The sequence below is a fragment of the Suncus etruscus genome, chromosome 11 (genome assembly GCF_024139225.1).
Source record: "Suncus etruscus isolate mSunEtr1 chromosome 11, mSunEtr1.pri.cur, whole genome shotgun sequence".
NCBI lineage: Eukaryota > Metazoa > Chordata > Mammalia > Eulipotyphla > Soricidae > Suncus > Suncus etruscus.
The window spans coordinates 17,885,251-17,908,390 of NC_064858.1; the positions used below are offsets into that span (position 1 = coordinate 17,885,251).

Here is a 23,140-nt window from a genome sequence, read left to right on the forward strand (position 1 = left end):
TAATCTACTAAACACCAAATGGTAGACATGTTTCAAACTTAACCATTAAGCTGGGAAGATTTTGTTCCAACATAAAATTTTAATTATTATTTGGAATATCAGCAGCACAGTTTGGGCTCTAGGTGTATCACTGAGGTAACATACATATTCATTAGCAAAAGATTAGAATATCTTAGAATTTCTTTCCCCCCCATAAAATTTTCATTAGGATTCTTATGTTTTCTCAATTTGTAATTTAATTTTATATTTTATGTCAAAAGGTAACCTGTTACAACAAAGGTTTATTTTTGTGTTAATTTAGCAGAACATTTCATAGAAGTCTGTTGAACTACATGATACTGCAAGCAATTGTGACTTAGTAAATATATTTAAAACATAAGACATGAAGAAAAAGCATTTAATGCCCTGGGAAAATTTTGGTTTATAAATATAAATATAAATGATATAAGAGTTTAAACCTAATAGTGATTTATATTTACATGTAACAATAAAAGTATAAATCACATGTTCTTTTTTGAGCATTAAGTCATAATTTTAATCATAGACCAATTACAGCAGTTGTTTTGGTTTGTTTTTTTTTTGTTTTGTTTTTGTTTTTCTGAAATCATCTAGTCCTCAAATGGTAGGGAGGTCTGTTCCAAAAGTGAAAGATTTTGTTCAAAAGAACAAAATGTTTTTCTCTTCATAGGCCATTTCTTCAAATGAAAGGAGCCAAATTATTAAGTTGTGAAATGGCAGGGTGATGATTTAAGATTAAAGTCTTTCATTCTAGTAAATAAAATGCCTCTTCTTGGTTTATTCCCAGTCTCTGAGATAATGTGCAATATGAGACTGATGTTTGTTTAAAATGATTATTTAAAAATCTATACTAGGAAACAGAATTAATAAAACTAGCATAGGTGTTACCCAGGCCTGAGAAAACTATTAGAACATGTTGATTAATAATTAACTCGACATTATTACACAGTATATATTAGCCTCTGTATTAATGCATTAGGAATATGTGGCACATTAATATACCTTCAAAACATAGTTTTACCACTGCCCAGGCACAAGTTACAATGATTCTGGTATGGAAATAAAAAGAACGAAGCAAATACTTAAACTGTAAATACTAATGGGTGTCTCAAGTGTTTCACCTATGGTTATGAGCTCTAGGCAGCCTAATTCTGTTGCTATAGCTCCTAGACTGGGATTCTGAGCTAGAACCCAGAGCAGAGCTCGAGGCTGTGCAGGGGAACAGTCCGCAGAGCGTGTGGTCACCAGGAGCTGGGGCAGACTGGCAGACAAAGCCTTTACTGTATTAAGGGCTGACCAGGTCATAGCAGCCTGGGAGCACCAACATGATGCTAAAGGAGAAAATTTGTTATTTCTGGACCGTCTTCTGTTTAGTGACTAGTAAAACTCCCAGAGTCCCATTCATCACAGACAAGAGTTTCATAGATGAATGCGTCCAGTCTCACAATGAGTTTCGTTCCAGAGTCGATCCTCCAGCGGCAGACATGAAACAAATGGTGAGAAAGAACTCTGCTGGGCCTTTTTCTCTGGTTCTGTCTTCTGGGTTAACTACATATGTAGATAGATAAAGATGTATATAGAGATATATAAGAAAAATGCAATTTATCAAAACCTTTGCAAAGTAGCTTAGGAAGTTCATAGAGCAAGATGTAGAGATAACATTAAGTAATCATGTTTAAAAAGAGAAAAGTTCTGAGTTGGATAGCCTAAATAATAAAAACAAAAAGCTTAGAAGAAAAAATAACAGATATATATTATATATACTCATATGATCAGTAATATAAATTATATAATATTATGTATAAAATACAAAATGATGAAAAGAATAAAATAGACTACAATAGACTACAAACAAATCAATTAAATGAACACCAACATAAATTACCAACATAAAATATTAATATTATTACAAACCATGCAAATACAGACTCTAAACAACCTCTCACATCTCTGACACCTAAAAGCGGAAAAAAATTCACTTTGACCCATACTTTGCACCTTATAAAAATTACCACAACTGAATCATATTCAAATGCACAACACAAAACTATAAAATTCTTAAAGGAAATTAACAGAATCTTCAAGATATAGAGTATCACCTTGATCTATGACATGCTATCAAATGTATCAAAAACAATTAGTAATTAATCACTGGGCCACACCCAGTGATGCTCAGGGGCTACTTATTCCTGGCTATGCACTCAAAAATCGCTCCTGGCTTGGGGGACCATATGGGATGCTGGAGATTGAACCTAGGTCCATCCTGGTTCAGCCACATTGTGAGGCAAATGCCCTACCACTGAATGCCCTACCACTCCAGCCCCTAAATTTGTAGGATTTATCTATTCATAATATTGACTTCAAACTTACATACTGGTAAATTATTTTTTATTAAATTTAACAATTTATCATTGATTTGTAGTTTTGTCAAGTTCAGATAGTTCCTACATATTATTTTACCACTTCCACATTAAATACAGAAAAAGGAAAGGGTAAAGGGAAGATGAAAGGGAAAGAAAAATTAAAGAAATGAAATTAACTTAAAAATGTGACATTCAATGAGACACAAATCACTCAGAAATAAAGAGCAATCAACTAACAATTTCTGAAATATATTACATAATAAAAATTGGGGCCGGTGAGGTGGCGCTAGAGGTAAAGTGTCTGCCTTGCAAACGCTAGCCAAGGAAGGACCGCGGTTCAATCCCCCAGGGACCCATATGGTTCCCCCAAGCTAGGGGCAATTTCTGAGTGCTTAGCCAGGAGTAACCCCTGAGAATCAAATGGGTGTGGCCCAAAAAAACAAAAAATAAGTAAAAATAAAAATTTCAAAATTATAGAGACAGATAAAACAATTCTTGACAAGAGTTAGGTATAGGTGGGGAAGTGGTAAATATGGCTTTAAAAGTTAGAGTCATGTGACAATGGAATACCTATGTATCTTGACAATAGAAACCATTGCTTCAATTTATGCATGTGGTAAAATTTCTTAAAGCTACGCATATACACAATTAAATGTGTGTAAAAATCCACTGAAATCTTAAGATTCTAGATTATATCAATATGAATTTCTCAATTCTGATATTTTACTAGTTATAGTAAGAAGAGCAATACTACTTGGAAAACTAGGTAAAATTTACACAAATCTATTTTTTACTATATCATGCAATCTAAAATTCATTAAAAATAAAACCACATAAAATTTATCTCATCAAAAATAATTTATTGTATGACTTGAACAGGCTTGTCAAAAATATTTCTGAATGCTAATCTGTTCCAAAAGGCTATCTACTCTTGTGCCAATACTATATATATTGTCTGTTTGTTTGGGGGCCTCATCAAGTGGTGCTCTGAGCTTATTCCTGGCTAGCTGTGGGGGTGGGGTGGGGGGGAACAACATGGGTTATTCTTAGATTAAAAAAACCTAGATCAGCCACATGCAAGAAAAATACCCTATACTACTAGATCTCCAGCCCCTTTTCATGTCATTTTATGATAGCTGATAGAGTAAATCCACGACTTGTTTTTACATATTGAAGATTGCCTTAGTAGTTCTGTTGCTATTTTAATTTTCATATAAATCTTATAATCAGTTTCTACCACCTCCTCCAAAGCTAAATGGGATTTTTATTAGAAACATTAAAAGGTAAATAATTTCATACTATTGAATGTTTCAATTCATGAACTTTCTTATTTCTCGCTATTTGCTTTATAAATTTGTAAGTGTTTTTACAGCTTTCATTCAGAGATCTTTTTAAATACTATTAAAAATATTTATCTATGCATATTTGATATTTTTGAAATTCTTTCCATATTAAATAGCAAATACAATATTATATATTTTGCTCGTATCTAATAATTTTAATGATTAAGTATGGACATATTATTTTGATATTTTTCTCATGACTAGAAACTTCAATTTTTTTCTTCTTGCAATTTTATTTGTTTATTCATTTAAATTCTCTATGTACATAAATCATTTTGGAATAATATATGTCCCAACAAGAAATATCCATATATTTATAGTTCAAATGCTTCATTATATAGTCCAAATACTCTTACAATTTTAAATGGGAGTAGTAAGATTTTTTGTTTCAATTCAAATCTTCGTTAACATCTTACAGTTCTTTATCATTTTATATAAATATTTATAGTAGGATGGTGGGGTTTTTGTTTTGTAATTACTCTTTATTGAAGTAGGGAAATTCTATTTCTAGTGTTGAAGGGACAGTTTCTCTCTTGATAAAAGGTCATTTAATTTTATTTTCATGAGTTTTTGAGTACAGACATTTAAATATATTTATTGACATGCCAGAGTGATAGTACAGCAGATAGCGAGCTTGCCTTGCATGCCAGCCTGGATTTAATCACCAGCATCTCATGATATTCCAAACCTTCCTGGAGTGATCCTTGACCAAAGAGTCAGGATTACACCCTGAGCATCACTCAATTATGGCCCCAAAACATAAACAAACATGATCATAGATATAGATATAAATGTAGAATAGATATAAAATGACATAGATATTGTTTAATGTCTCTACAATACCAGGTCAACTACAAAGTTCTAGTAACACTAAGATGTATTGTTAGGAGTGAGTAAGACATAAATAATGAGACAATGCTGGAAAAATATCCTCACTCTAACTATATTACCAAAGAAAAATTACCTTGAATCAAAATTAATATTAAACTTATCACTATCAGAATCACTTGAAATTGCACGTTTTAATTTAAATTATTTTTACCTTTCAGAGTTGGAGCGCCAGTTTAGCAAAGGTTGCAAAGAACTGGGCAAACCAGTGCAGATTCGAACATAATGGCTGTCTATCAACACCATACGCGTGTGATTCAAATTATCAATTTCTTGGAGAAAACATATGGATGGGAACAGCAAACATATTTTCACCAAAGTCAGCTATTGAGGCATGGTATAATGAAACTGAACATTTTACTTTTGATAATCTACAATGTACTGAAGTTTGTGGTCATTATACACAGGTAAATATTTAATGTTTTGTTGAATCATTCTTATTAACATGTCTTTCGAGCTTCTGCTAAGTAGCTGAAAAACTCACTTTCAGTAGGAAGATATTTTTAGTGGGAATGTAATTCATTACAATGAAATTTTTTGTTTGCATTTTTAAAATTTCCTTGTCATCTCATAAAGAACAAGAAATCTATTATGATATTTTAATTTCTCTGAATGTAATATTTTGCCTCTTTATATTTATAATTCTTTTATTTTCATTTCTAAACCATTGTAAAGCACTAAAATTTTTCTTCAGGCTTTTCTGCTATGGTAATGAAATTGTGGGTGCCTATTTTAAATAAAATTTAGAAAATGACCACTGTTTATTAAAATGTTTCTACCATTCCCTTTACATAATTTTTCTCTTCCCAAAATCCAGTTACCTAATAGGAAGATCTCCAATTTTTCAAAAGATGATTTATGTTTGCTTTCCTTCATATTGCTATTAATCATTTATTCTCTAACGTTTAATTTACAGTTGATATCTATTTGGCTTTTTATTTTATTTTATTTGCCTTTGGGGCCACACCTGGCAATGCTCTGGGGTTACTCCTGGCTCTCCGCTCAGAAATTACTCCTGGCAGACACGGGGGACCATATGGGATGCTGGGATTGGAACCACCATTGGTCCTGGGTCAGCGCTTGCAAGGCAAACACGCTACCACTGTGCTATCTCTCTGGCCCCTGGCTTTTAAAATTTACATCTCCAGGAGTTCGATTTTTGTATTCTCTTTGCCAGTAACAGCATCTAGTATATATGACATTTTATCTAGCATTTTAGCATAAAGTACATAGTACTTTAAAGTACATCACAATAATTATGTTCCTCATGCTAACCAGAATTAGTTTTATTTAGTTTATTTTAAATATTTATTATGGATTCAATTTTCTTGCTTCTTAGCATGTTAGGTAAACTTTGTGTTGTTGTAAGCTGCCTTATTTATATGTCTATACATCTTAATTAAAACAGATATAATAAAATAATTTGATATTTTGATTCTTTGAGTCCCTGGGCTTTTTTTTTTTAGAAAGTATAGACACTTTTTTTTATTTTAAAGCGATACTACATTTAAAATACTTTAGGTGGAAAGCACTTTAGGTGGAAAAATATGGAGAGAAAACACTCCTCAGTCCCATACTAATTATCTCCCAACTAGATGTCTTCTATATATTCTACCAAAAGCACCAGAAATTATAAAGTTTTCCAGCCCAGCTAATGGCAACATGCCTTTTCCTGTTCGAGTCAAGTACAAGAATCAAAGGTGTTTCTATTGGATTTTGGATTTTTATTTGTTTTAGGGTCACACCTGACAATGCACAGGGTTACTCCTAGCTCTTCACTCAGGAATCACTACTGGTAGTGCACAGGGGCATCATATGTGATGTAGAAGATCGATCCAGCCTGAATTGGTGGCAAGCAAGATAAATGCTATTAGTTTGTAAAAGATTAGAGTATCAGGGTAGAATACTTTCTTTATATGTATTGTCTGATTAGTGGCCTGCTGAGTTGATGGCAATGATTCCCTATATATAAACAAGATTGTTTCACTGTAACAGTCTCTCCTTTCCAGTACTACATTTTCCAAACTCTTACACCTTGATCTCCCAGAGAGCCAACCTGAACTGAATTGTGAATCTAGTTTACCTACTACCCAAACCCTGATATGCATGGTCTGGAACTACCTCACAGAAGTAAGCTTGGAAATCATCACACCCTTTATCTTTTGTACCCATCTCCTGGAGACTTTATTCTTTGTTGCTTAATGTTCAATATTTAAAAAAATTATTTCGGATCATTTTTCCAATTGGTTTCTACAGGAGAGAGCTTTGGGAACAATGGGAAAACCACAAAGGTCAATTGAAGTTGGGGATATGGAAAAAAACCTAGGCAAATCTCTAAAACCATCAAAATGTCTGAACCTACAATATGAGGACATATAAACCACCTAGGGACTGGAGCGGTGGCACAAGCGGTAGAGCAGGGGTCCTCAAACTTTTTAAACAGGAGGCCAGTTCACTGTCCCTCAGACCATTGGAGGGTCTGACTATAGTAAAAACAAAACTTATAAAAGAATTATTATGCACACTGCATATATCTTATTTTGCAATGAAGAAACAAAACAGATACAAATACAATATATGGCCCGCGGGCCATAGTTTGAGGTATCTACCTTGCACACAGTAACCGAGGACGAACTGCGGTTTGATCCCCCAACATCCCATATAGTCCCCCAAGCTAGGAGCGATTTCTGAGTGCATAGCCAGGAGTAACTCCTGAGCATTGATTGTGGCCCAAAAACCAAAAAACAAAAAACAAAACAAAACAAAACAAAAAACACCATCAAAAACCCCAGCACTTTATGATTTAGCAACAGAAATCAAGGATCAGGGGTCTCAAACTCGCGGTGTTTATTGTTCCAAATGAATTTCAAAAGTGTTTAATCCACTTCTTTAAAGAATGTCATGGGTATCTTTAGAGCAGGGATCTCAACGGCCCATGGGCCGCAAACGGCCCTCCTGTACAACATTTTGTGGCCCTGCCCTAGAGGAATCTTTTTTTGTTCTGTTTTGTTTCAGTTGTTTGAGTCACACCCTCAATGTTCAAGGCTTACTACTGACTTTGCACTCAAGGATCACCCTGACTTTGCCTCCTGCGGCCCCCAGGTAAATTGAGTTTGAGAACCCTGACTGTCTAGACAGTAAAATTAAGCAATCAATAGTTGATAAATTCAACAACTCAAAGGACTGTTTGAGAAGATGAGAGTATCCATACAAATAGAACTAAAGAAACATAGAACATGTGAGCAAGTCAAAGTAGCAGAATAACACAGGTGGAAAACTGTAGAGACAAACTTGAAGACAAATTAGAAACTAGTATTGATAAAGAAGTCAACAAGAAAGGAGACAAACAAAAGAATGGAAGAAAATGTAAGGTACTCACAAACCTAGAGAAACAAAGGAAATGTGATTGTAGTGGGAGACTTCAATAGGCCACTCTTGCCCCTGGATAGATCCATTAGGAGATACCAATACTGGATAGATCCATCAGGAAAGACTTAAGAGAGACTAGAAGTTCAGGGAACTAATGGACTTATACAGGGCCTTTCATCCTCAAAAAGCTGAGTATACATTCTGAAGTGCACATGAAAAATTTTCTAGGATAGATCACATTTTAGGACATAAGTCTAACTTAAAAATTTACAAAAATAAGATTCATACCAAGCTATTCTATCAAACCACAAAGTCAGAGAGAGAGATTGATTGTAAGGGCATAGAGAAAATCTAACACCTGGAGACTGAACATGCTGCTTATTAATAACAGTTGGATCAAAGAGGAAAGGAAGGAAGAAAGAAGCCCTCCATATACCACAAAGGCACTGAGGGGAGAGTAAATGAACATGCAAGGAGTCTATAGTTATTCCCATGACAGTTTACTTCAAAGGAGGAGAAACTCTGTAGCTTTTAGGCCAAGGGAATTCCCTCTCTAATTCCCCAATATTTACTATGCCTATGCAGGGGGAAAAAAACGGCACAAAATAATTTTTTTTATTTATCTATTTATTTATATTTTTGATCTCTTTGTTTGGGTTTGAATATTGAAGTTGTTGTCTCCATTTTTTTTTCTTTTTCCTTTTTGTGCTCTGGTATGTCTTCATTTCAGGACCATGGTTATGCTTGTTTTTATTGTTGTAGTGCTCACTGGATTGTTTTGATTTTTTTTTAATGTGAGATCTCCTTTTGTATGGGTGTGGTGTTTTACTTCCTTTTTCCCTTTTCTCTCTCAAACTGAGTTTGAGAGCCTCTAAAAGCACTCAGCCCATTTTCAGCTTATTTGATTTTTACCCCATTTTATTGATCTTCTCTTCTTCAAACAAAACCACATAACGAGCTATCTAGTACTGCCTCTCAAATAGAAGGAGAAATAGTGGAGGTTATCAAGACCAAACAGTTGTATGACCACTAAGTAGTAAGCTAGACACAGAAGGGATCACCTATACTAGCAGCCCGGGGGTTGAGGGTGGTGGATATGGGATGCAAGATGGGATGGGGGTTGAGGGAGGACAACTTTGGTGATGGGAATTCCCCTGACATTTCGTTAATATGTACCTAAAATATTACTGTGAAAGATACATAAGCCACTTTGGTCAAAATAAAAATTATATCAAAAAAATGAATGACTATACCAACAAACAAAAATATATTTCTTGAGACTAATGATAATAAAGAAACAAATTACGAAAATCTATGGGACACAGCAAAAGCAGTAATTAGGGGAAAAATCATACAGATAGAGGCCTACTTAAGGAAAGAAGAAGAAGATAAAAATCAGCAACATAAAGGAACACCTTAGATATTTGGAAAACCAACAACAAAGAACCCAAACACAAGCAACATGAAAGAAATAATAAAAACCAGATTTGAAATCAATGATATAGAATCAAAGAAACAACACAAATAATCAATGAAACAAAGAGCTGGATTTAGAAAGAATAAACAAAATAAGCAAAGCATTGGCAAAACTCACCAGAAAAAAATAAGGAAGTACTCAAACAAGTCAGATCAGAAATAAAAGAGATGATATTATAACAGAGCCCTCAGAAATCCAAGACATTATGAGAGATTATTATATTAAAAAATTATACTCTGTTAAGCTAGAGAACCTAGAAGTAGGCAGATTTATGGAAACATATCTCACAAAACTGAATGAGGAAGAAGTAGATAGCCTAAACAGGCCAATTACAAGCAAGGGAATTTAAACAGTAACCAAGAATCTCCCCAAGAATAAAAATCCAGGCCCAGATGTACTTACAGGTAAGTTTATCAAACATTCAGAGAATTACTGCCACTAATCCTTTAACTCTTTCAAAATATAGAAGAGAAGTGAACCCTTCCAATACTTTCTATGAAGCTGCATTATATTGATTTCCAATGCTGAGAGAGATACTACCAAGAGAGAAAACTACTATACACCAATATCACTGATGAACATTGGTGCTAAATTTCTCAATAAAATCTTAGACTTGATTAGATGTAGAAAATCTTAAAACTGAATTCAACAGCACATCAAAAAGTATATACATCAGTGAGTGAGTTTCAGGATGGCTCAGGATATGAAATAAATAAATCATAGTATGATCAGCTAAAGGGATGTTTTTACATCAGTAAAAGGAAAAATAAAATCATATCATATTAGTCAATGCAGAGAAAAACATTTGACAGAATTCAACACCAATTCATAATTAAAATCCTCAGCAAAATCAGTGTTGAAGGAATCTTCCTCAAGATAGTAACAGCTATCTATTTTTTAAAAATGCCCATAGACAACATTATTCTTGGGGAGGTGGGGGTGTTAGATCACACCCAGCAGAGCTCAGGGGTTACTCCTGGCTCTATGCTCAGAAATCACTCCTGACAGACTCAGAGGACCATATGGGATTCTGGGATTTGAACCACCATCCTTATGCATGCAAGGCAAACACCCTAGCTCCATGCTATCTCTCCAGCCCCAACATTATTCTTAATGGCAAAATACTGAAAGCATTTCCACTAAGTCAGGTACAAGCCAAGGATGTCCATTGTCTCCACTCTTACTTAACATAATGTTAGAAGTCCTAACAATAGATATTAGGCAAAGGAAGAAAATCATAGGAATGCAACTTACAAAAGAAGAAGTCAAACTGTCTCTATTTGCAAATAATATGATAATTTGCATCAAAAGCCCTAAAGAGTCCCCAAAAGAGCTCCTATAAACAATAAACCAAATACAATAAATTGGCCAGCTACAAGTCAATACACAAAAAATAGTTGCTTTTCTTTATGCAAATAATGACTCAGACGAGGAACAGATCAGAGTCTATTCTAGTTTTGGGGTTTTGTTTAGTTTGTTTGGGTCACACCCAGAGGCACTCAGGGGTTACTCCTGGCTCTGCATTCAGAAATCACTTCTAGCAGGCACAGGGGAACACATGGGATGCTGGGATTTGAACCACTGTGCATCTTGGTTCAGCTGTGTGCAAGGCAAATGCCCTACCACTGTGATCTCTCTATCACAAGTCTGTTCTATTTTAAATAGTGTCAAAAACCATAAAGTACCTATGAATCAACCTAACAAAAGAGGTGAGAGACCTATATCACAAAAACTTCAAAACACTTAACAAAGAAATTGAAGAATACCTAAGAAAACGGAAAAAAAAACTTTTCAGGCTCATGGATGAAAAGAATTGATGTTATCAAAATGACCATCCTGCCTAAACTATTATATAGATTCAATGAAATCTTTATCCAAATTCAGACAACATTCTTCAAAGATTTAGAACAATCTATTATAAAGTTTGTGTGGAACGATAAAAGACCTATGTTAGCCAAAACCATATTGAAAAACAGGAAACTGAGAGGCATCTCATTATCAAAGTTTCAAACCAATGGTCAGAGTAAAATATCCAGTGGCAAACCCCCAAGTATATGGTCAATTAATCTTTGACAAAGGGACAAAGAACATGAAATGGAACTAAGTCTCTTCAACACATGGTGTGTTGGAACAATTGGATGGTCATGTATAAGAGATTAAAGATTGATCCATATCTCACATCTTACACAAAATTCAATTGAAAGTGGATCAAAGTCCTTGAGATTAGACTTGAATCTATAAAGTTCATTAAGAAAAACACAAGCAAAACACTCCAAGACTTAGGCATCTGCAATGATATGAATGAAAGGCATTTTCAATGATAGGATGCCAATGGCAAAGGCTACAGAATTAAACCTGATTAAATGGGACTACATCAAACTTAAAATTTTCTGACTGGCAAAAAACACTATCTAAAACTAAAAGACAACTAGCCCAGTGGGAAAAAATATTTTCACTCAACATATAAGATAAAGGGTTGATATCTCAGGTATGCAAAGTATTCACAAAGGTTAACCCCACAAAATCTAAAAACCCCATCAAAAAAATGGGAAGAGGAACAGATACTTCTCTGAGGAAGACCAACAGTTAGCCAACAGGCACATGAAAAATCATGTCTTATCATTAAGGAAATCCCAATCAAGACAACAATAAGATATCATCTTACACAGCGAGGATGACCCATAGCAAAATATTGGGAATAATTTGTGTTTACATGTATGTGGTGAAAAAGGAACTCATCCACTGCTGGTGAGAATGCTTCCTGGTCTAATCCCTTTGGAAAACAGTCTAGAGCATTCTCAATAAACTATGAATTGATCTCCCATATAATGCAGCAATCCTGTTTCTGGGCTATCCCTAGGAAAGGAAAACACTGATCCAAAAGAATGTATGCTGTATGCTGCTATTCATTGCTGCACTCAGTACAATAGGTAAGATTTGGAATCAACCTAGATGTCCAACAACAGACAAGCGGATCATGAAGATGTGGTTCATATATCCAATGGAATATATATAGCTGTAAGGAATGATGCAATCTTGCAATTTGCTGCAACATGGATGGAAATGGAAAAATATGTTAACTGAAGTAAGACAGAAAAAGGATAAATGTGGAATGATATCACTTATATGCGGTATTTAGAATAACTACATGAAGAAATGCAACTGTTTAAAATGGAGGCTATCGAGAACACTCTTGGGCCCAGATTATAGTGAGGAGAAGGAAATAAATTGAGTGGAGAAGGAGAAACACAAATATGGAAGGACAGGTGACAAGAGGCCAAGAGGTTTAGGATATGTTGGTGCTGTTAAGGACAGAACTAAATATCCAAGCCAGCATCAACAACAATGAAATTATGAAACCCGAAGTTTAACAACCAAAATTAAAATATGGGCCTGTTATGCTGGCAGGCTGGGGGGCAAGGCATGGTGACATGGGATGTACTCTGGAAACATGGGTGGAGAGAGGTGGACACTTGTGATGGGATTGGTCCTGAAACACTTTATGTCTGAAACCTACTTATGAAGAACTTTGTATATCACAATAGTTTCAGTGATTCGTGGTCACACCCGGCAGTGCTCAGGGGTTACTCCTGGCTCTACGTTCAGAAATCGCCCCCAGCAGGCTTGGGGGACCATATGGGATGCCGGGATTTGAACCATCATCCTTCTGCATGCAAGGCAAACGCCTTGCCGCTGTGCTATCTCTCCAACCCCATGAAGATTTTTTTTAATTGTATTGATTGATTGGTTTTTGGGCTATACCCAGCAGCACTTAGGGATTACTCCTGGCTCTACACTCAAGAAATCGCCCCTGGTAGACTGGGGGACCATCTGTGATGCTGGGAATCGAACCAGGTACCTCCCCGGTCGGCTGCATGCAAAGCAAACACCCTACCGCTGTGCTATATCTCCAGCCCCCTGAAGATTAAAAAAAAAAAAAGTGGAACTTATTTTCGGCCCAATCATACGCTTGACGCTGAGCTCCTCAAAAGGCCAAAGGCTATCACCAAAAAAAATTGGGGGGGGGGTTCACACACGGCAGCGCTCAAGGGTTACTCCTGGCTTTACGCTCAGAAATCGCCCCCGGCAAGCTCGGGAGACCATATGGGATGCCAGGATTCAAACACGGTCCTTTTGTATGCAAGGCAAACACCTTACCGCTGTGCTATCTCTCCGGTCCGGGCTATCACCAATTTAAGTCATACAAAGATCTAAATTTCTTTTCCAAACTTACTCATCTGTACACAGTTAATTAACATATGGTGGTTTTAAAGAAACTTTTTTTTTAATCAGAGGAGCCCTGATCAAAGGATTTTCCCTCCTATTTACTCTTTGTTTTACAACAGGATATTGTAAGTGAGAACCCCTCTCAGAAAAGTCTTTACAAATAAGGGCCAGAGCGATAGCACAGTGGTAGAGCATTTGCCTTGCACGAGGCTGACTCAGAACAGACCTGGGTTTGATCCCTGGTGTCCCATATGTTCCCTCAAAGCCAGGAGTGATTTCTGAGCTCATAGCCAGGAGTAACTACTGAGTATCACCAGGTGTGGCCCAAAAACCAAAAAACCAAAAACCAAAGATATATAGATATAGATAGATATAGATATAGATATAGATATATAAAACACTTAGTCATTATGTTTTAACACATAAGTCATTCAAAAGAAAAGGGGAAAGAAATGTCAGTTGGATCTTTGCCTTGAGGTAGTTTGGTTTTTGCTACCAGAAGGGCTTGAAAATGGTGGTCATTTGCGTTTTCTTCACATATATATATATATATATATATATATATATATATATATATATATATATATGTATATACATATGTATATATGTATGTATGTATATATATATATATATATATATACACACACAACACACACACATTTACAGATAGTATCTTTTGGTTTCTGCTGGGAAAATTAAGAAAACAGAAATCAAATGTCAGTTATCTTGAAAATAAACAGAAGAGCCACATTCCTAACATGACATTAAGGCTGAGTCACTGTTTTTAAATGATCCTTTGTCTGGGACTTGAGATATGACTCCAGCGGGGCATATACTTCACTTCATATGTGTAAAGACCCAGATCAATGTCTGTAACATATATAAAAATAGAATGAATAAATTGCTCTTTTGTTATAAGGATAAAAGGAACTATTTTTAAATAGTTCTCCCTTGGTATTACTAAATCAGAAAAGGATTATATTGCTCACTGGTAAATTGATTAATTGCTAAAAAGGTATTACATGCTTATAAATAGTTGAGAATGAATTGATTCTTACTGATTTAACTATGTTTGCTAATGTTTTAGCAATCTATAAATGTCATGCATTTGCATTTTCAGAGGTTCACATTGAAGTTAGAAACAACATTCAGGTTAGCATTACATCTAATCTTTTTAATGAAAACAAAATATTTCTTTACAATTTTTACATTTTTACATTTAATCAACATTTATATTATTATTACCAAATGGCAGACTGCTATATGTCATTGTCACTTGCATGATATGAGACTTCACTGTCATTTTGACTTCTATTTCTTTAATAGGTGATGATGTACCCCTTGTATACCATCAGTATATTTCCTTCATAGAAGTGTCTGATCATTCCAAAGTAATCACAACTGCATTTCATATTGTAGTCACTGTTCTTAAACCAATTTTAAGCATAATTTGTTTAACACACATGTCCTGACAGTTTTAACACTTAGTCATTATGCTTTAACACATAAATCATTCCAAAGAAAAGGGGGAAAGAAATGTCAGTTGGATCTTTGCCTCGAGGTAGTTTGGTTTTTGCTACCAGAAGAGCTTGAAAATGGTAGTCATTTGCGTTTTCTTCACATAATTGTAAAGTGGGATCTTGAGAAGACCCAAATTAATGGCTAAATATTATAAAGATAGAAAGAAAAATATTAGTTGACTGATGAAGATGGGGTGCCAGAAGAAATCAATAAGAGGCAACATTCAATTAAATAATGGTATTAAAGGTCTGTGATATGCCAGGTACTGTTAGAACTTCACTTAAAAGTAAAAAAAGGGGCCCAGAGAGATAGCATAGTGGTGTTTGCCTTGCAAGCAGCGGATCCAGGACCAAAGGTGGTTGGTTCGAATCCCGGTGTCCCATATGGTCCCCCGTGCCTGCCAGGAGCTATTTCTGAGCAGACAGCCAGGAGTAACCCCTGAGCACCGCTGGGTGTGGCCCAAACAAACAAACAAACAAACAAACAAAAAAAGTAAAAAAAGGCTTGTGCTCTCTTCGGCAGCACATATACTAAAAGTAAAAAAGGCTAGTGTGGGAATAAACACAAGAAAAGCAAAACTCTGAAGAAAGGAGAAAGGTAGTTGAGGAAAAAATGGACTGGAGGTGCATGGAACTGAGAACTCTTGAGGTCTGTTCACCAGAATTCTCCTAGTCTGTGCTTGTGTCTTGGTACTGCTAGCACTGGGATATGAGATCGTTCATGCTACTTTTGAACTTTGTAAACTCTATATCATCCATGACCACATCAGTCCCTAAAAGGAAGGGCTGGGAATTTCCTTTCATTGCATTTTGGAGAAGGGAATTGAAGAAGGGTACATTGGGGAGGGTGTCCTAAATGCCAGGTATTTCTGCTCCAGTAGACGTTTACAGTATTATTCCCACTTTCAGTCTCTAAGCACTATCGTTATGGCTTCATTTGCAAGGGTCTGTCCCGCTGTCAAGTATAGACCCTTTCCTGCCTCAAACACTGTGACTTAATTCCTTCCTTGGTTGGAGAAGGAGATGAGTGGAAAAGAAGAGAGATCAACCTTAGTCACTTCATTTCTAGTTTTTCATCCCCACCTTTATTTACTGAGATAAATTCCAACCCATGTTTATATATGTGCAATATAAAATATCAACCCATATGTGTGTGTAATATCACCCATTGTTTTTGAGTCATTCTCTGAACAGAGGACAGGAGAATTTCTTCCCAGTGTTGTCAATATTTGATTTCTTCCTTTTACTATTGCCTTTCTCTTGGTTTTGTCCTGTTCTTTTGAACTATTTTATTATTCCTTCAACTACATAAAAGTAATGATTTACTATGCTGTTGGCATTTATTTTCTGGCAGTATAGTTGTTATTCATTCTTATCCCTGTCTCTTATGACATAACAATTATAAAGTAAGTTGTTAAAACCAAAAAATTTGAAATGTTTTTATAAACTGAGAATTACTCTGAAAAAATATCTTACATATATTTTATATTACTTGTTTGTTTGATTTGGGGGTCACAACCAGTAGTTTTCAGAACTTTGCTTTTGGCAGTGCTCAGGAATCATTCCTGGAAATACTCAGAGAACTATACCATATGCAGTACTAAGAATTGATCTGGGCCGGAGAGATAGCATGGAGGTAGGGCCTTTCATGCATAAGGTCATCGGTTCGAATCCCAGCATCCCATATGGTCCCCCGAGCCTGCCAGGAGCGATTTCTGAGCATGAAGCCAGGAGTAAACCCTGAGTGCTTCTGGGCATGATGGAAAAACCGAAAAGAAAAAAAAAATTGATCTGGATTAGGCTGCTTGCAATACTTTCTGCCTCCTGATATTTTGTTGTTTGTATGTGTTTATGGGGAAATTCAAATACATAAAAATCACAAGTTAAAAAATGTTTTGTTATATTTATATTCTCACTAAGGTTTATGAGAATCACTGAAGAAAAACTCGTTAGATCATTTTCATGAACATGGTGTTTATAAAATAATTATTTAAGCAAAATATTATACATCAAAAATGCTAATGGGTTACATAGTCATTTCCTGCGCATACCAAAGACAGCATATTTTTATAATAAGTTTATATTTGCATACTTGTTTTGTATGATTGAAAATTTTTTCTCCTTATTAATAGGTAGTTTGGGCCGCTTCCAATAGAGTTGGTTGTGCAGTTTCGACGTGTTCTAGTACTAATAGTTTGAACAATCTAATATTTGTATGCAACTATGGACCTGCGTAAGTTATTTATCATTAAAATATTTTAAATTAAAATAAATGCTAAGAATTATTTACAAAATAATATATTTTATTGCTAAAGACAAACTGTTTCCTTCTACAACAATATTCAAATAAATAAGGGGATGATGAGAGAAAATGTTTTGTGTAAAGCATTGTACAGGTCCTGCAATATTTTAAATAACAATGTGAGTTTAAATGGTTGAAACTGTTTTATCAGTAAACATTTATAAGAGACAATAAAAATAGTCCCTCACTAATAGCTAAATACTAGAAGACAAAATAGTTTCACCTGTATTTCTCTAATACAATATTATGTATGTGAAACTGCAAAGAACTAAGAATATTGTGAAAAGTCATTATTAGAAGAGTGACTATTCATCTGAGGATACTATCATTTTTATTACTTTCTAAAATTGTATATTTATATAGGATTATTAGATGAGTACAATGAGAAATGCTAAAAATAAAATTCTGGTACTCTAATTCCAATAGAAATAAAAAGTTCAAAAATTAGCCTAGTAGGGGCCAGAGCAGTGGCACAGCGGTAAGGCTTTTGCCTTTTGTCTGCCCTTAAACAGACCATGGTTCGATCCCCTGGCATCCCATATGGTCCCCCAAGCCAGAACTGATTTCTGGGTGCATAGCCAGGAGTAGCCCCTGAGCATCACAGGGTGTGCCCCCCTCAAAAAACATTAGCCTACTAATCAAACCAACTCTCATGAAGCACAAAAATTATTTTTCCTTTATTGATAAATTGATCATTTATTTATAAATTGATATGATACAATTTTATCAATTTATTTATAAATTGAGATAGGCTAAAATTTATATAGAAGCATATATGTGTGTATTTACTCCATCTTAGAGGTAGAACAAGTAGAACTAATACATAACCTTTTTGCCAAACTTTTTGCCAAACTACAATTTTACAAATACCAGAGAGAAGGGGTCCCAGATGGTCAGAAAGAAATAGTTCTGTAAGTATCCTGTGGCATCATACATACATATATACATACTAGAATCCCTAAAAATGGAATAAATCTAGGCAGCCCACAAGGGATCTCACTGGGAAACAAAACATGGTTTTGCCTTTTAAACTTGGATGACTTAGTGGATCAAGCAACTTACATGAATACATGAGCTATGCTAGAGAAATTACACCTATACAAATAACTATCTATGTGGCTAACCAGGGGTTCCATTTTTTACAGAGGAAATTTTCAAGGTACACATCCCTACACCAAAGGAGCACCCTGCAGTCTGTGTGAGACTGGGGACACTTGCATCAAGAGACTCTGCAGTAAGCAAAATTTTAGCTGCCTCTCAAAAAGCAAAATTTCCATAAATTCATTATATTTCAGCTTGGGGCTTTTAGGTGTTTAGATAACTTATGAACAATATTCAATTGCTGCTACAGGATGACAGAGTAATTTGTCATAAATTATCATAGTAAAGTCAGATGTTCCTTTTTTCTTCACTGATTTTTTTTTCCCTCGCTAAAAAAGCCAAAGAAGAAAGTGAAGTGGAACTGATCAAATCTGCAGCTACACTATTGGCTGAAATGTTTCATATTTGTAGTATTTGTGTTGGTCTTATTTGTATTTGCCTCTTTTTTGTTATGACTATTAGTGACTTGCTCCAAAGTAAATGTCCAAATTGATTGCAATTTAAATGTGCATTTACCTTCCACCATCAGCCTTTGGTTCCCAGAAGAAAGATGCTTCTAAAGAATAAATGCACAGGTGCTGGAGCGATAGCATTTGCCTTAAATGCAATCAACCTGAGTTTGATCCCATGTGGTCTCCTGAGTCCACTAGGCGTGATACCTGAGTGCAGAGCCAGAAGTAACCCTTGAGCACCGCCATGTGTGCCCCCCAAAAAAGAAAAGAATAAATGCATTAATTTTGACTGATGTCAGGGTGTGAAATGCGTGGAGCATGAATGATAGAAAACTTAGGAAAAGTAGATATGATTGCATGAAAGAAAATAGGCACCAAAGTCTATATTTTAAAATTCCATTGATATAAAACTTAAAACAAGGAATAACTATGTTTGGAGTCAGTAGTGTGTTTGAATATTTTAATACTGATTTAATTTTTTAATGTTATGCAATATTCAGGTCTGCAGGCCCAAATAGATATTTTACTTATCCTAGTTCTAATTAATATTCTTTTTCATTTTTTTTTTAATTTTTTTTTTTATTTAAACACCTTGATTACATACATGATTGTGTTTGGGTTTCAGTCATAAAAGGAACACCACCCATCACCAGTGCAACATTCCCATCACCCAAGTCCCAAATCACCCTCCTCCCCACCCAACCCCCGCCTGTACCCTAAACAGGCTCTACATTTCCCTCATCTTTTTCATTTTTATCTCTCCCATCTTCCATTTATTGAGTTCATACTTTTTATACATGCCTTTTCTCTTTTTAGTTGCTAAATTCTTATGGAAAGTCAACATTTTAGCTTAATTTTCTGTTTGAGAGACGAGATATGCTACATAAAAACCATGTAATCAGATGATGATTAGTATAACTATAAATAGTGATTTGGGTCCCAAATAAAGCAAATTTCTTTTTTTTTTTTTTTTTTTTTGGTTTTTGGGCCACACCCGTTTGACGCTCAGGGGTTACTCCTGGCTATGTGCTCAGAAATCACCCCTGGCATGGGGGGACCATATGGGACGCCGGGGGATTGAACCGCGGTCCTTCCTTGGCTAGCGCTTGCAAGGCAGACACCTTACCTCCAGCACCACCTACCCGGCCCCTAAAGCAAATTTCTTAACAAATACTAGCAGCTAGTAATATTATAGTCCTCATTAATTTCTATTATTTGACATAGCTTATTTTTTGCAGCACTAATCACTCTAAAATCATACTTTGTGCTCATTTTCATTAACTTTAGTTTTAACTTAGTCATGTATATTTCTTGATTTTCTTTTTTCTTTTGTTTTTGGGCCACACCCAGTGATGCTCAGAGGTTGCTCCTGGCTATGCACTCAGAAATCATTCCTGGTTTGGGAGACCATATGGGACACTGGGGGATTAAACTGCAGTCCGTCCTATATCAGCCACGTGCAAGGCAAACGCCTTACCACTGTACCACTACTCGGGCACCTTGATTTTCTTGTTACTTTTTGTTTTGTTTGAGGGCCACACCTGGCAGTGCTCCAGACTTATTTCTGGTTCTATGCTCAAGGATCACTCCTGATGTTGATCATAGGTGCCAGAGATTAAATCCAGGTTGGCTGCATACAAGGCAAATGCCTTACCTACTGTACTATTGTTCCAGCCCCTATTCCTTGTTTTCATATAAAAAAATTTTTTTTTGTTTTTTGGGCCACACCCGTTGATGCTCAGGGGTTACTTCTGGCTAAGAGCTCAGAAATTGCCCCTGGCTTGGGGTGACCATATGGGACGCTGGGGGATCGAACGTGGTCCTTTCCTTGGCTAGCGCTTGCAAGGCAGACACTTACGTCTAGCGCCATCTCGCCAGCCCCTAAAAATAACTTTTTATCTGCATACTGAACTCATCCTTAATACATAATAGAAACTCAAAAATAAATAACTGAATAAAATAATTAACTTCATAGCAAATTATGGGCTCCTGTAAATATGAGAGAAAATATTGATGGGAAAGATATGGAAAAAGACAAAGCTAGGACTCATTATAGAAGTAAAAGAGCTAACTCCCCCCTCCCCAAAAATAACCATGAGGCTAGAGAGATAGCACAGTGGTTAGATGTTTGCCTTGTATGCAGCCTATTCAGGACAGACAGTGAGTGGTTCGAATCCCAACACCCCAGATAGTCCCCCAAGCCAGCCAGGAGTCATTTCTGAGAGCAGAGCCAGAAGTAACCCATGAGTGCTGGGTGTGACCAAACAATAAAGAAAGAAAGAAATAAAAGAGCTATTTAATAGAATACTCTAGGTCCCAAAAATTCAACATAAAGGAGTACTTTTTTCAAAACTTTAAATGGGCATAGCAGTGTCATAAATAAATTAACTTAAATAAATTAGCTTAAGTATTTTCATCTTTTATCTATTTATTATGGAGTATTCCAGAATCATTTATTGACACACATTGTTAGTAATGAGCATCATCCATATTTTTGTTTTCTGCAATTTGAGAGACACTTTTATTTTCTCAAGTTAAAAACTCTAAGTCTCATAAATCAATTTTCTTACTCAAAGAGTCATAAAAGGATGTGATGTTTTTAATTTTAAAATATTTTTTCTGGAGGCCAGAGCAGTGGTGCAAGCGGTAGGACATTTGCCTTGCATGCACTAACCTAGGATGGATCGTGGTTCGATCTCCAGCATCCCATATGGTCCCCCAAGCCAGGAGCAATTTCTGAGCACAAAGCCAGGAGTAACCCCTGAGTGTCACTAGGTGTGGCCCCAAAAGCAAAAAAAAAAAAAAAGGTTTTTTTCTGTTTTTAAATATTTTTTATGTTTTTCTGTTTTAAAATGTTTTCTATTTCAGAATTCAAAGAACAACAAATACCTGAAGGTGTGAATCAAAATAGTTCAGCAAATTCAATTACTCCTTCCTTTTTCTGAATGTTTTTAATTTTAAAATACTTTTTTTTATTTCAGTATTCAAAGAACAACAAAACCTGAAAGTGTGAATAAAAATAGTCAGGTATTAATTCAATTATTCCTTCCCTTTTCTGATTGTTTTTAATCTTAACATATTTTTTATTTCGGTATTCAAAGAACAGCAAAAACCTGAAAGTGTGAATAAAAATAGTCAGGTATTAATTCAATTATCCCTTCACATTTCTGAATGTTTTTAATGTTAAAATATGTTTTCTATTTCAGGATCCAAAGAACAACAGAAAGGTATGCATCAAAATAGTTTACTATTAATCCAGTTATTCTCTGTCCTTGACACTAAAATGAGCTCTTAACTATTGTTTGTTGACAGAATCTTCAATTTTGAGTATTTCTCCTATGAGAAGGACAGCATCTCAAAAGATATGTAGTGCATTATGCCTAATTTCTATTCTTCCAAGAATATTCTAGATGTCATGTATACAAAATAAATGACCATACAGGAAAATAAAAGAATGTAATTAAATATAACTTTCACTGGTTTATTATAAAATGTCTACACTCTTCTCTGTTATCTAAATGAAACTTTTCATTAAAAAGATAATGTAACACTGGGGCCAGAGCGGTGATGCAAGCGCTAGGGCATTTGCCTTACAGAAGCTAACCTAGGACAGACTGCAGTTGGATCCCATATGGTCCCCAAAGCCAGAAGCGATTTCTCAGCTCATGGCCAGGAGTAACCCCCCGAGCGTCACCGGGTGAGGCCCAAAAAAGCAAAAGAAAATAAAAAAAAAAGAAAGAGAATATAACATAGAGAAATAGCAATATAAACATCTTAGTTATTTTGACAAACTTCAATTTTATATAATCAAGAATCTTATTTTCTGGTCCAAAGATATAGAGTACAGTGGATAGGGCATTTGCCTTGCATGCAGTTGACCTGAGTGTGATCTCTGGCATCCTTATGGTTTCCTGAACCTATCAGGAAAAATTCCTGAGCATACTGCCAAAAGCCATAAGCACAAGTGGGTGCAGTCACCAAACAAACAAAGCAAAAAGGGATACTACCAGGGCCCAATAGGGATGCCAAATATAGCGACCTGCAACTTAGCCTTAGCAGTCAGAAAGAAAGAAGAAGAGA

The 23,140-nt window shown here is 35.5% G+C and overlaps 1 protein-coding gene across 1 annotated transcript; it reads left to right on the forward strand.

Annotated features, from left to right (window-relative positions):
* The first annotated feature begins 1,343 nt into the window (after nt 1-1,343).
* Nucleotides 1,344-22,073, forward strand: LOC126021998 (GLIPR1-like protein 1). The gene is made up of 5 exons (XM_049782880.1): nt 1,344-1,514; nt 4,774-5,019; nt 17,338-17,438; nt 18,653-18,741; nt 22,042-22,073. Exons 1-5 carry the CDS (start codon nt 1,344-1,346, stop codon nt 22,071-22,073), a joined length of 639 nt encoding a protein of 212 aa, XP_049638837.1.
* The last annotated feature ends 1,067 nt before the right edge of the window (nt 22,074-23,140 follow it).

Coding starts and splice junctions, on each gene's coding strand:
- LOC126021998 (XM_049782880.1), top strand. CDS start 1,344: ATGATGCTAAAGGAGAAAATTTGTTATTTCTGGACCGTCTTCTGTTTA. Junction 1,515..4,773: donor CGGCAGACATGAAACAAATG/GTGAGAAAGAAC, acceptor TTTACCTTTCAG/AGTTGGAGCGCCAGTTTAGC. Junction 5,020..17,337: donor TTTGTGGTCATTATACACAG/GTAAATATTTAA, acceptor CCTTATTAATAG/GTAGTTTGGGCCGCTTCCAA.